Raw genomic sequence first — 12,786 nt, 5'->3', positions numbered from 1 at the left:
TAACATAAAAAACAAGTTTTTAATAATAATAAAATAAAAAGGGACGTAACAATATGACCTGATTTACTAGTGATTGTTATGTGGTATTTTCAAAATGATAAATACAAATGCAAGTTAACATTTTATTTCTATACAAACACTTACGATTACTAATGTTTCACACTTATATTTTTTCTATATTAAAAAAATAACATCGATATAAGAATCTTATTTTTTCGAAATACATATTTCGTTCACATCGGCAGTTTAAGTTTCCACCAGGATTGGGCTTTATCGAAGTAAATTTTTATTTTATTTTTTATTTGTTATACGTTACTTTATTTTAAATAATATTATTTTAATAATAATATATTTTAAAATTAAATTATTTCTTTATTTGTTATTTTATTTGATATCTAATAGATATTTGTTATTTGATTTTATGATGAAAATATAAAAATGTTTTTTTGCTATGAATGCTTTTTTTATGTGGAATTTCTATTCCCCAAAGTCATTTTCTTCTTATCTAAATTCTACTCATATTTTTTTCTATTATTATTTAAAATAACAATATCATTTAAAAATAATTATTTGTTCTTTTTTATTTTAAATAAAAAATGCCCAATCCTAATTTTCAATTAATATAGATAGATTTCTCATAGATTTTATATATATGAGAACAATTGAATATTTTTGTACAGTTTTTTCTTTTATTTTTTATTATCTATAAGAATGCCCTATGATTCGACATATTGATTAAGGATCAACAAATGAAATCATAATGTATCGAGTACCACTGGTAACTCGAAGACCTTCATGATAATGAGTCAATCGTCCAGGATGCATCAACATCCAGCCTGGTTTTGTATCCGTAACGGAACAGTTATAACGGATAAATCGACAACCTCCACCTTCATAATCCACTCCCACTCTATTTAGAGCAATATTGATAGTATAAGTTGAACTGTCATGATGTGGCTTCAATGACGGTTGCTCATCTGGTCGATATCTTACAACGAAATTCATGAGGGCACGAGGTGGCTGTAAATTTAAATTATCTATATATATAATAATATTCATTTTTCACTACAATACATTAGTGAAAACAATATAGACTAATTTTTTTCAATTTTTGATATTCAATTGTATAAAATATATTCTGTAACTGTTTTAACTAATGTTTAATATTTATATAAATTTGATATATATATATATAGCAATCTAATGTAATTTTATAAAAATCTGCGATGGACCCAAATACGAAGCCTATCACCAGGAAATGGTGCAACCAAATTTATAGAACAGTGTTTTGTAATCTGAAATTTGTGCAACGGTGCAATTATTTATGAATCAAGATATCGTGAAACCAATAATCTATTCCCATTTATTCATAATCCTGTTTTTATAACTCTTACACTAGTACTGTAGCCTATAAAGACGTGCTCTTGTAAAGGGCTGACATATTGGTCAAGAAAATTTAACCAAGATTCATGAAGACCGACTTGTTTCATATGAATATCTCGTGTCGGTACAGCTTCGTATCCACCTTCGATACGTGGGTCCTAGAAATAATTGAAACGCATTAAGAGATAAATATCTTACATCGTGATAATATCCGGTGAACACGAGTTCCTGAAGAGGTCTAACGTATTCCTTTAAAAAGTATAGCCATTGTGGCTCATTTTTTACTTGATTCATATGAATATCACGGGTTGGTACATTTTCATAACCACCCGTTAATCTCGGATCCTATTGAAAAAATTTCTTTATTATTGATTTGCAATAAAATAAATATTTACTCTGTGAATTATAAATAATATCTGAAAAATGTAATTATTCTATTATATATAGTATAAAATATATCATAATTGTATAATTTGAATAATATTTAAGATTATAAGGATTCATAAATTATCATACATGATTTGATCCATCTGACCATTTTCCGAAATTTTCCATAACATCTATTAATTCTTTGGTAAACCTTTCGTTTACTATGGGGAACCAATATACATCTGGGCAAGGCTATAATGAAAATTCAATCGAATTAAGTAATAAAATGATTCATAAAGTTATTAAATATTCGAAATTTGTGTAAAATTAATGTCTTTACCTGCAATGGAGTTTGATTCGAGTTAAAATTTTCCGAATAATTTTCATGGATGTATCTTCTTTCCCAATCCAATTTATTGTCAATAATTTGATATAAATCTGGATGGGTCACTGTGATGTCGTAACTGTCTGGATTAACCAAATGTCCAAAATCAAGTCTATTACTAACATACATAAAAATGGATCGCTCTCTGTTAGCATAAGCAAACGCCATATCCGTATCCAAATCGCCTTCTGAATAGGATGGACGAGTTTCTTTGTTGCTTATTAGTGTTGAATTAATTAAGTAACAATTACTAATAAATGGTACATTCCATAATCCCCTGAAATATCATAATCAACATCATTTTATCATTAGGTTTTTTAATTTAATTTAATTTAAAATAGATAATTATTGGTGATAAATAAGAAATTAAGAATTATTGATTTCAAATAAACTAATAATACAAATAATAATTGATTTAACAAATAACAAATATATGGGTATCTGATCGCTTTGCTATTCTCAGGATCTCAAGGCCAATGAAGCAAACGCAAAGTCATAGGAGGGATCAGTACATTTGTTTGTCCCGCGAGACAATATTTTGTAAGGCAATCATTGTGATGTCGTGATTGGCCAATGAATACACTGGCAATGGGTTATGCATAATTATCCAATTGAGATTCATAACTCTGTCACCAATGACGACATGCCCATCGGGCATAGTTCATTCATATTTTAGGCTGTAGGGACAGGCGAAGCCCAAACATTCGGTTTAACCACTTGTCAAAAGTAGAGTTTCCGAGTAGTCGGTAAGCACACTTGAACATTGTGTTTCTTTTATCACCAACAATTGCTCTGTAGTGAAGTTCAATTGTTATAGCAAAGCAACTATTTCTATCTCATAACTATAAACGTATAATGCCTTACAAAAGTTAATATTAAAACAAGTGTTATAATTCCAAGTTAGAGTTGCCTAAAAATTAAGATACACTTAAGTGTATCTTCATACCTCCTAAAGTGTATGTACACTGTTTAGAAAAATTTTTTCAAACAGATTGAGCATCTTTGTAATCGTAGAACAAATGAAGAGATGTCAATTTTTGTGCCTGTTCTTTTTTATCGCATTGTTAGTAAACACAGATGCAGCAAAAGGTGGTGGAGGTAGAGGAGGTAGCAGACGCAGTGGCGGAAGAGTTTACAAGTCTCGAATGCCTATTCTGATTCCTCACAGAAATCCTGCCAGTGCTAATTATTATGAAAATAAAGATGTACGTCAAAAGATATTTATCAATGATAGAGATATGAATACTACAAATTATTTAATTTTAGGGGGCGAGAATAGTGAAAGCTTCACACTTTGAACTGGATTACATGTTAGGAAGGAAGATCACATTTTTCTGCATGGCTACTGGATTTCCAAGACCTGAGATCACCTGGTTGAAAGATGGAATTGAATTGTATCATCATAAATTTTTCCAGGTATTTTTATTATTAAAAACAGGAATTTTTATATAAGCAAAATTTAGAAAATTGCAACATGCATACTTTATAGGTGCATGAATGGCCTGTTGGTAATGACACATTAAAATCAAAGATGGAAATTGATCCTGCTACGCAAAAAGATGCAGGATATTACGAATGCCAAGCAGATAATCAGTATGCGGTTGATCGTCGTGGCTTTAGAACGGATTATGTTATGATTTCTTATTAAAAAAAAAAGTACTTCTTTTATAATTGCAACACTTATGCCAAACGATATAATTTATTAACTTCATAGCACAAAATTTAGTTATAAGTCTAATTAAATTTGTTTTTTAAAAAATTTTTTTAAATATTTTTTTTCTCTCACTTACATAATATTTTCATAGTATTAGATTGTAAATTTTTATAATATCAAAAACGTTTCATTTAAAAAAAAAAATAATAAAAGAAAAGATCCGATATATTTCGTTATTTTCTTTAATGCATTAATGCTATCAATTGTTAAGTATTTCAACGCATTAAAGCACATTTGGAAATTTAAAGTTCCCCCAGCTCTTATTCATTAAATCACAATTGACTCTTATAAGGGTGGTAAGTATATCTATAGTACTAACTATAAAGTATATTGAAAACAGCATCACAAATTTATATAATAAATTATCATTCCATTCATGAATTAAATATGATATAAAATTATTGCAATAACTTTCTTATATTTTTCATTTTTTTTTTTTATATGAATCATGTTTGTTAACCAGTATCATGTAAAATTTATCAATCGATTTAGAATTCAGTGATGACCGAGTTGCAATAGGTGTTCAAGAAATGACCAGTATATATACATAATACATGTAGTTTAGCAGGATCTGCCTATACATCTGTAATAGATAGGAGAGAACACTAGGGGAGCAATGAGTAGGTGACTGTTAGTTACATCGGAGTTCTGTGTCATACGTTGTCTGTACTCGGTGAATATCTGCGACATATAATATAATATAAACTTTTCTATTTTCTCTAATTTAAACATCGATTTGGCTATCCATTTTTGGTTACTTTTCTCAAACTATCATGCCACGTTCTACAGTGATATTATTTTTGTTAATCGTACTACTGCTAAATAGTCAGGAAATTCTTGGACGAAGAGGACGAGGCAGAGGAAAAACCAGATCGCGTGTCCAAATAGGATTACCTATCACTGGAAAATATCGTGATCCAGAAAGTGATCAATATTATAATAATCATAATGTATGTATTTAAATATTTATAGATAAAATATACTCATACTTTAATTACTTCATTGTTTTTCAAAAATATTTAATTAGGGTGCAAAAATATTGTTGGCATCACACTTTGATTTGGAGTACGTTTTAGGACACAAAATTGTTTTCCTTTGCGTCGCACGTGGAAATCCACGACCACATATCACATGGTTCAAGGATGGTGCTGAGATTTATACTCATCTTTACTTGCATGTTAGTATAGATAATTTTAATTAATATGATAATTTAATATGAAACTATATAACAACAAAAATTTATTATATAAAGGTGCATGAATGGCAAGTTGGAGAAGATAAAGTAAAATCAAAATTGGAAATAGATCCTGCAACTCAAATGGATGCTGGAGTTTACGAATGTACAGCTGATAATATGTATAGTATTGATCGAAGATCTTTCAAGACTGACTTTTCTATTGCTTTTGATTAAGTTTAATAATTAAATAATTTTTTAAAGTAGTTTAATAATTATAAATAAAGTTTAAAATTATTATCTTTAAGATACTATCTAAAATAATTAATCATAAAAAAACAAGAAATAATTCTCGAAATGTATATAGTTCCTAGTTTCTAATTCTCGAAATATATATGTATATACATTTTGAGTTAGATAATAAATATAATTTACTGCATTAAAGGAACCGGTTATAATATTTTTAATATTTACCTGCGTTCATTTTTCACGATATCCATGTAATCGAAACTTCGAGCATAGAATCCATCGTCCATTATAGCACCCCAAAAATTGCTCCACATTTTATATGGTCTAACCAATAATGGTGCAATTATTTCTCGTTGCTGTTCTACTAGAAGTTTCAAAGTATATTTGTTATCTAAATGAGAAATAGAATCAATAGAGAAATATCCAGAACATTCTTTTAATAAGCAATAATCCCTAAAAAAATAATGTTTATTTTAAAATATAAAAAAGTTTAATATAAAATAATTTACTTAAATACGTTTCTATACATACATAGCCAAATTTCTTGCATCAACTTCATTCATAGCATCGTTCACAGAAACTAATTTACTAGTATTATATTCATATCCAACATTTTTCATAAAACTATTGATTACATCTTGATGATATTCCACATTGTTATGGACGAATAAATGTAGTTTCGATTTTGGATAATCTTGCTGATATATTGTAGCTAAAAATTCGTTCAAGAAAGGAGTCGGTCGTTCAATAAATATAGCGATTAATATAATCGGATATGATTCTGGTATCGTTTTATTTAATTCTATTGTTCCTTCCCAACACATTATACATCCTTCTTCAGGACTCCATGCATGAGCCAAATAATTTCCCAAAGAATTCAATGATTCTTTGCTATAACCATTTCCATGAAGTATTAATGGTTCTGTGTTATAAACTGTGTTTAAAAGGGAAGCCTTTCCACTTTCAAATTTTAATTTTACATCACCTGTGCAAAAATAAATTTATAAACTTCATTATCTTTATTCTATTTTCTTTATTTACTTACCTACGGCAAGATAAAGATTTTGAAAAATTACAGATTTGTGATCCAATTTAATTTTATGATGTTCCCTTAATTTTTCGTCAAGATATGCCAGAGTATAAAATAATTGGTCATCATCTTTATTTTTTATCGGTGCATATGTTAAAATCGCATATATATCTGAAGCATATCCTATAAAGCCTCCAGAATTTAAAAAACGTTTTCCTCGTGTTACAGAAGGATATTTAGAAGCTAATGATCTATCCGGCCAACAGGCCCCTTCTGCAGAAAATAAAACTCTAGCGTTCATGTTCTTGAATTTATCGATGATTTCGGTTAAGTCACTTAAAAATATTACATCGTAACTGAAACAGAAAGATACTATTATTAAAATATGATTTAAAAATGAAACAGATTAAAAACCATTGTATTAAAAACCTGTCCGTAAATATAATTATCCTATCATCATCATTTTGATATTCTTCAAGAGCTTTCTTTAAAAGATTAACTTTATATCCACCTCCTATACTAGTTTTTACATGATCACCGCCTAGCCAAGGTGTTCCCATACCAAGAACTCTTAAGTTATCGCGAAATCCATAAACATCGATTGATCTAAGATATCTTTTATATCCATCGGTTTCTTTCGTAGCGACAGTGAATATGAGCACATCTGCAATTTAAATGACATTTATAATATTCTAAAATAAATGAAAAAAAAAATTGATATAATAAACAGTTATCTCATAATTTCAAAAAATTTAAATTTAAATTACAATAATAACTCGTAAATAATTCAAATATAATCAATCACTTCTTCGTTGAAGACGAATCACTTAAAAATGTTGAATAGAGATTTTCACGATATATAATTTTAAAAAATGTAAGATATTATAATTAAGCATATAATAATTCTATATTACAACAATTGATCAATAAAATAATAAATAAAATGATGAAAAATAATAAACAAATTTTTAAGTTCAATAAATTTTTTATTTAAATAAATTTTGTAAAATTAAGAAAAATTGTATTTTTTCATTTCTTCTTTTTATAGCATTCTTGACTCTCTTAGAAGTCAAAGAGTTTATCTATTTCTGGAGAAATAATATCAACTCAGTTCATTGAACGAGTAGTAACTAAACGATTCTCATAAGCGCTACATTTTCTACGTGACATCATGATTCGAATATAATATAGCTTGCATCGTGTTAAAAGTCACGTCATCTCTCAAGAAAACTATTGATAAAATGAATTTCTTCAATTATTAAAAAAATTTCAAATTGTAAAATCTAACATTCCTATTTAGAAGTAAAAAATTGAAAAAATTAATTTTATTTCTATAAAAAAAATTTACTTCATTTTTATATATTTATTTAATTATAATTAAATTATTGATAAGCAAATAATTGACATTAATAATATATAAATATGCGTAATATTTTTTTTATTTCTAAAATTATTGAAGAGATTTTTCAAGTAAAATTTTATTGAAAATATTAATTAATTATCGTATTATTTTTAAGTTAATTTTTAAAAAAATAGTTTTAAAAAATACATGAAAAAAATACCATAACGAAAAAAGATTAAAAAAAAAAGATATCTTCATAATGTCATATGCCCGTGTAACCGGAAATGGAAGATAACAATATCGTATAATCTAATTAACTTAAAAAAAAAAAAATAAATTTCTTTTGTTTATTTAATGCTAAATATAACTGTAAAATATTTCTTTTATAATAATTAATTTTTATAATTAATTATTTTAAACATATGCAATTAATTTTTAGAATATTATTTGAAAAATATTATTTTTTTGCTACAGTTATATCATTGTAAGAAGTGTCAAGTTGCTCCATAAAGATTCAAGGATGCATATTACTCTATACATACATCAGCTTGATATGATTTGTCTTTCTTTAATGTTCCAATTATATATTTCCCTAACTATATATTAACTAAATATTAATCAAATATACATATTCATAAGTAAATATGTATTAATTATGTATTTAATTCCTTAAAAAATTTATATTATAGATTGATTTTCATTATCTTAATATTAATAAATATTTATTAGTAATTTTATAATATATTTATATATTCTATAAATAACTTTTAATAATTTCTTTTATTCTTTTTGTAATATACATTAATTCAGTAAATCTAATAATATATCGGCAAGAAAATATAAATAATAAATCATTTTCTTTTTTAATTTTTCTTTTTTAAACTTACGTCATGGATAGAAATATTGCAATCTCGTACATAAATAAATAAAAAAAGTTAAATTGTTTTTTTTAGTTCATAATCACTTGATAAATAAAATAAATGAAATTTAGATTTCATCAATGTAAAAAATAAATTATTTTAAAATAATCAATTAAAAAACTCAAGTTATAAGATCTTATACAGTTTTTAGGTCATGTACCAAAAACTTTCCTTTTTAAAAGATTATAAAAGAAGTAATAAACAAGATTATTACAAAATTTCATCTTTGTAAAACTTAACATTAATACCACGAATATAATTTTTCAAAAATTTTTATGTTAAATAAAATAAAACAATATTTAGAAAAATGGATTAATTATTTTAGTATTTTAAGTATTATAAAATTTTAAAAATATTTTCTTCTGAAACATACATGATTAATTTTGTATAATTTAAATGATTTTTTCGTATAAAATTAATATTGAAAATGTATAATTAAAAAAAAATAAAAATAATAAAATAAACTAAAAAAAATTTTTATTTTCCTGTTTGTATTTTCTATCGAACTGATTAATGATACAATATAATAAAAATTAATAATTAAGAATGATAAAATAAACATTAATAATTGTTTCAATTTATCTTCTCTTTATATTAAAAATTAATTTAAATGAATTTTTCATAAACATTAACTTAATTATAAAACAAACAAATATTCCTTTTTTAATCGTAAAGTTAAGAGAGCTACAATGAACTATTACCGTCTTTGTCTATTGATGGCGGAGTCTCGCTAACCACGTGGTAGGCTAGAAACAAACTCCAAAAAAGATAGCATCCAACGTTCTTTGCACGCATTTTAGACTGAAAAGTACCGCGAACGCACAGAAGAACGTATCAAATGCACTGTTCTGGCTAAGACTACTTCCGAAGGACAGAAAGCAAGTTCGTAACTACTCCCACACTTTTTGAACGAAAGTTACTACCTTTGACAACTACGTTCGGCACCTGTCTTTCATTTACTATTTTGAGTAAACATAAAATGATTTTTATGGGCATTTTCGATTAATGATAAACCAATAATAATTTAAATATGAATAACTACTCTGTGTTTTAATTAATTTAATAAAGTTGAAAGTGATAAAAACCACAGTATCGAATTTTAGTATATGTTGTGTCACTCCCATTTTATTATAGATTTAGAATAAAAAATTGATTTTATTGTACCTTTGAAATATTTGAAATATTAGACAAAAGATAACAATATTTTATATATTTATATGTTATTAATTATGAAACACTATAAATACTATGTATGTAATACGCATAAAATAATTATCGACTAAATAAATGTGCACTGTCGATAATATTTTGAAGATGTCACTTTACAATGTACCAACTTAATAAAATTCTAAATTTTAAAGTTGGTAATCCTTTATGAATTATTTGAATATATCAAAAATAATTTCTCTTTTAACTTTTTAAACTTAAACGAATAAGATATAAAAGAAATATATTATGAATAATTTTACAATTATTTTATAGTATATTGTAATATTACTTACCCTTTATATTGCTATCACAAAAGTCTTTCGTTTTATAACGTTTAATAATAATTTGTCTGAATATATTCGTTATATCTTCATTACATGTTTCACTTTCATTACCATCTCGAAATGAACTGAAATAAAATTCTTTAGCTAATATATCAACACTTATATAACTTAATATTAATATATTAAGTATAATATTTCTTCTTTTATATATCATGATTCTGATACATAAATTTACAATCAATAAAATGTAAATTTTTTTATATTTATTATTTTTTTAAATTTAATTTTGTATTAAACAAAAATTAATTTTGTTCAAATTTTTGTATATATTAAAAAAAATTAAAATAATTATTAAATAAATATTTTTTTACGATACATTGTATGTTTTATCAAAATTTATTTTCCTAACAATATAAATACAAATTGATTATGATACACAGATCTAATTCTGATTAATAATTCAATAGAACTAAATCGATTTAAACAAATCGAATCATTTATAGGTGAAATGGAATTCGAAAGCGCGACGGATTACACTTTTTATAAGAACTTATATACCGTAACCGCGTACTTTTTTTTTTCTTTCCATTTCCTACAACTGTAAAACATATTTTGTATAAGAAAAATAAGTAAAGAATTTTAAAAATTTAATATAATGATCATATTATAAAAAAAGTTACGTATGAAGAATAATAAGAGTTATTGTATATGTAGATAATTAAGTTAGGTCAGAGAGCCGAATAATAGGATTAAGCGTCAATTTAATATGATTACTGGGGCAGTAATGTAGACGATGCTGAGGCTTCTTTTACATTTTGATAAAAATTTATTCGCAGTATTCGTACGTCTATCATCGTTGGTGTTTCAATCTTAGTTGCTTGATAAGTTTCCAAATAAAGTAAGATTCAACTAGAAAATGGGGAAGGATGATGCAGAAACCATAGCTTTAAAAAAAGAGCTAGAAGATTTGATCAATAGATGCAAGGTTGTATTAGAAAAATGTTTTTAATTAAAATAGAAAAAAATTTTAATATCATACCTTGATATCAATTGAAAACTTGTTCTATTGTATATCAGGAAGATCAAAAGAAACAACAAGATACAACTTTGGAGGAAACATGTAGTAGTGTATCAGATGCTCCAAAAGTTAAATTATCTACTAAAAAATTACTAAAGGGACATATCAATAAAGTAAATTCGGTACATTATAGTGGTGATAGTAGGTCAGTATTGAGTATCGATCTTTTGATCTTTATTCCAAGAAATCAACCGTAACATCTCCAATCTTGAATGATCTAAATAAGTATCTCTTTTTAGACATTGTGTGACTGGTTCACTGGACGGAAAATTGATCATTTGGGATTCATGGACTGGAAACAAAGTCCAGGTAATCCCATTGCGCTCAGCATGGGTAATGTCAGTAGCTTTTGCACCCTCGGGAAATTTCGTTGCTTGTGGTGGTATGGACAATATGTGTACTATCTATGATGTGAACAATCGTGATGCCACAGGATCAGCTAAGATCGTTCGAGAATTATTAGGATACGAAGGTTTTCTTTCATCTTGCAGATTCTTGGAAGATAAAAAAATAATCACTGGATCCGGTGATATGAAAATGTATCCATATCTAAAAAATTACATATGATAATTTTTTATATTTATTTTTTATATTAATTTTAAAATTTCTTTATAGATGTATATGGGATTTGGAAGCAAATAAAAAAACTACAGATTTTTGCGCGCATGCTGGAGATGTGGTTAGTATTAGTTTATCTCCAGATGGAAATACGTATGTTACTGGATCGGTAGATCGAACATGTAAATTATGGGATTTAAGAGAAGAGAAAGCAAAACAAACTTTCTTTGGACATGAAGCTGATGTAAACTCTGTTTGTGTTAGTATAGCAAATTTTATTATTTTATTTTATTATTGGCTATTTGATAAATACAATTTTAAATTTAATTACTATTAATTATAATATAATTTCGATAATTTTTTATTTACCTTATTTGCAAACAATTATGTTCCATTCAGTATCATCCTTCGGGACAAGCTTTTGTAACAGCTTCGGAAGATAAGACAGCGAGATTGTGGGATCTAAGATCGGATCAACAATTAGCTACCTTTAAACCTCCAAATTCAAATCCCGGATATACATCTTGTGGTTTATCCTTAAGCGGAAGATTCATATTCTGTGGAAGTGATGATAATTCTATTCATATATGGGATACATTGAAGAATCAACATAATGGTAAATATTCAACTGATAAAATAGATATCAGAATTAAATTTTTTAAAGTTAGACTGACTTTACCTTTCATTCAAAGGTGTTTTGACGGGCCACGAAAACCGTGTAACATCGCTTAGCGTTACTGGAAATGGTATGGCTATTGCCTCCTGCTCCTGGGATCAAAATGTTCGAATTTGGGTGTAGAATTATGAAACAAATATTAATATAATATTAAAAAAAAAAAAAAAAAAATAATAGAGAAGAAATTAAAACAGAAAAAAATTTTATTTTTTGTTGAAATGTTCTTCACTCAAATTTTATGATTCCCGTGAAGTTTTTGATATACGAAAATGATAACTTTATGGGAAAATTATAAAATCTTAAAAAAATTATATTACATATTATATATATTAAATGTTTACTTATATATATTAAATGTTATAAAATATTATTTTATATAAATGCTTGTAATTTACATTGAAAATTATCAAGATTT

At 26.0% G+C, this 12,786-nt stretch overlaps 3 protein-coding genes and 1 long non-coding RNA gene across 5 annotated transcripts; 2 read left to right on the top strand and 2 right to left on the bottom strand.

Annotated features, from left to right (window-relative positions):
- Positions 1–108: 108 nt before the first annotated feature.
- Positions 109–9,410, bottom strand: LOC107996437 (procollagen-lysine,2-oxoglutarate 5-dioxygenase). Of its 2 annotated transcripts, XM_017054473.3 has the most exons (9): positions 9,268–9,410; positions 6,734–6,968; positions 6,320–6,660; positions 5,806–6,259; positions 5,500–5,727; positions 2,093–2,414; positions 1,900–2,004; positions 1,582–1,728; positions 109–1,020 (listed from the first exon to the last, which is right to left on the bottom strand). In XM_017054473.3, exons 1-9 carry the CDS (start codon positions 9,359–9,361, stop codon positions 736–738), a joined length of 2,211 nt encoding a protein of 736 aa, XP_016909962.1. In that variant the 5' UTR covers positions 9,362–9,410; the 3' UTR covers positions 109–735. The 2 variants fall into 2 exon arrangements, with proteins under 2 accessions (XP_016909962.1, XP_061934667.1); XM_062078683.1 differs by lacking the exon at positions 109–1,020 and having other exon boundaries at positions 1,681–1,799.
- LOC107996443 (immunoglobulin domain-containing protein oig-4) lies at positions 2,554–5,473 on the top strand. Its single transcript, XM_017054485.3, has 5 exons — positions 2,554–3,342; positions 3,404–3,555; positions 4,621–4,801; positions 4,879–5,028; positions 5,104–5,473. The coding sequence occupies exons 1-5, from the start codon at positions 3,157–3,159 to the stop codon at positions 5,260–5,262; spliced, it is 828 nt and encodes a 275-aa protein (XP_016909974.2). The 5' UTR covers positions 2,554–3,156; the 3' UTR covers positions 5,263–5,473.
- Positions 9,411–10,436: 1,026 nt separating the features above from the next.
- On the bottom strand, positions 10,437–12,514 carry LOC114577353 (uncharacterized). The gene is made up of 3 exons (XR_003697360.2): positions 12,375–12,514; positions 12,065–12,252; positions 10,437–11,686 (listed from the first exon to the last, which is right to left on the bottom strand). It is a non-coding gene; the product is annotated as an uncharacterized LOC114577353 (long non-coding RNA).
- On the top strand, positions 10,904–12,545 carry LOC107996473 (guanine nucleotide-binding protein subunit beta-2). The gene is made up of 6 exons (XM_017054530.3): positions 10,904–11,044; positions 11,137–11,282; positions 11,377–11,676; positions 11,753–11,954; positions 12,095–12,311; positions 12,388–12,545. The coding sequence occupies exons 1-6, from the start codon at positions 10,976–10,978 to the stop codon at positions 12,492–12,494; spliced, it is 1,041 nt and encodes a 346-aa protein (XP_016910019.1). The 5' UTR covers positions 10,904–10,975; the 3' UTR covers positions 12,495–12,545.
- Positions 12,546–12,786: the final 241 nt, after the last annotated feature.

This window comes from Apis cerana, linkage group LG8 (assembly GCF_029169275.1).
Source record: "Apis cerana isolate GH-2021 linkage group LG8, AcerK_1.0, whole genome shotgun sequence".
NCBI lineage: Eukaryota > Metazoa > Arthropoda > Insecta > Hymenoptera > Apidae > Apis > Apis cerana.
Note: the sequence above shows the minus strand (reverse complement) of the source record. Positions and strands in the feature narration are given on the sequence as shown.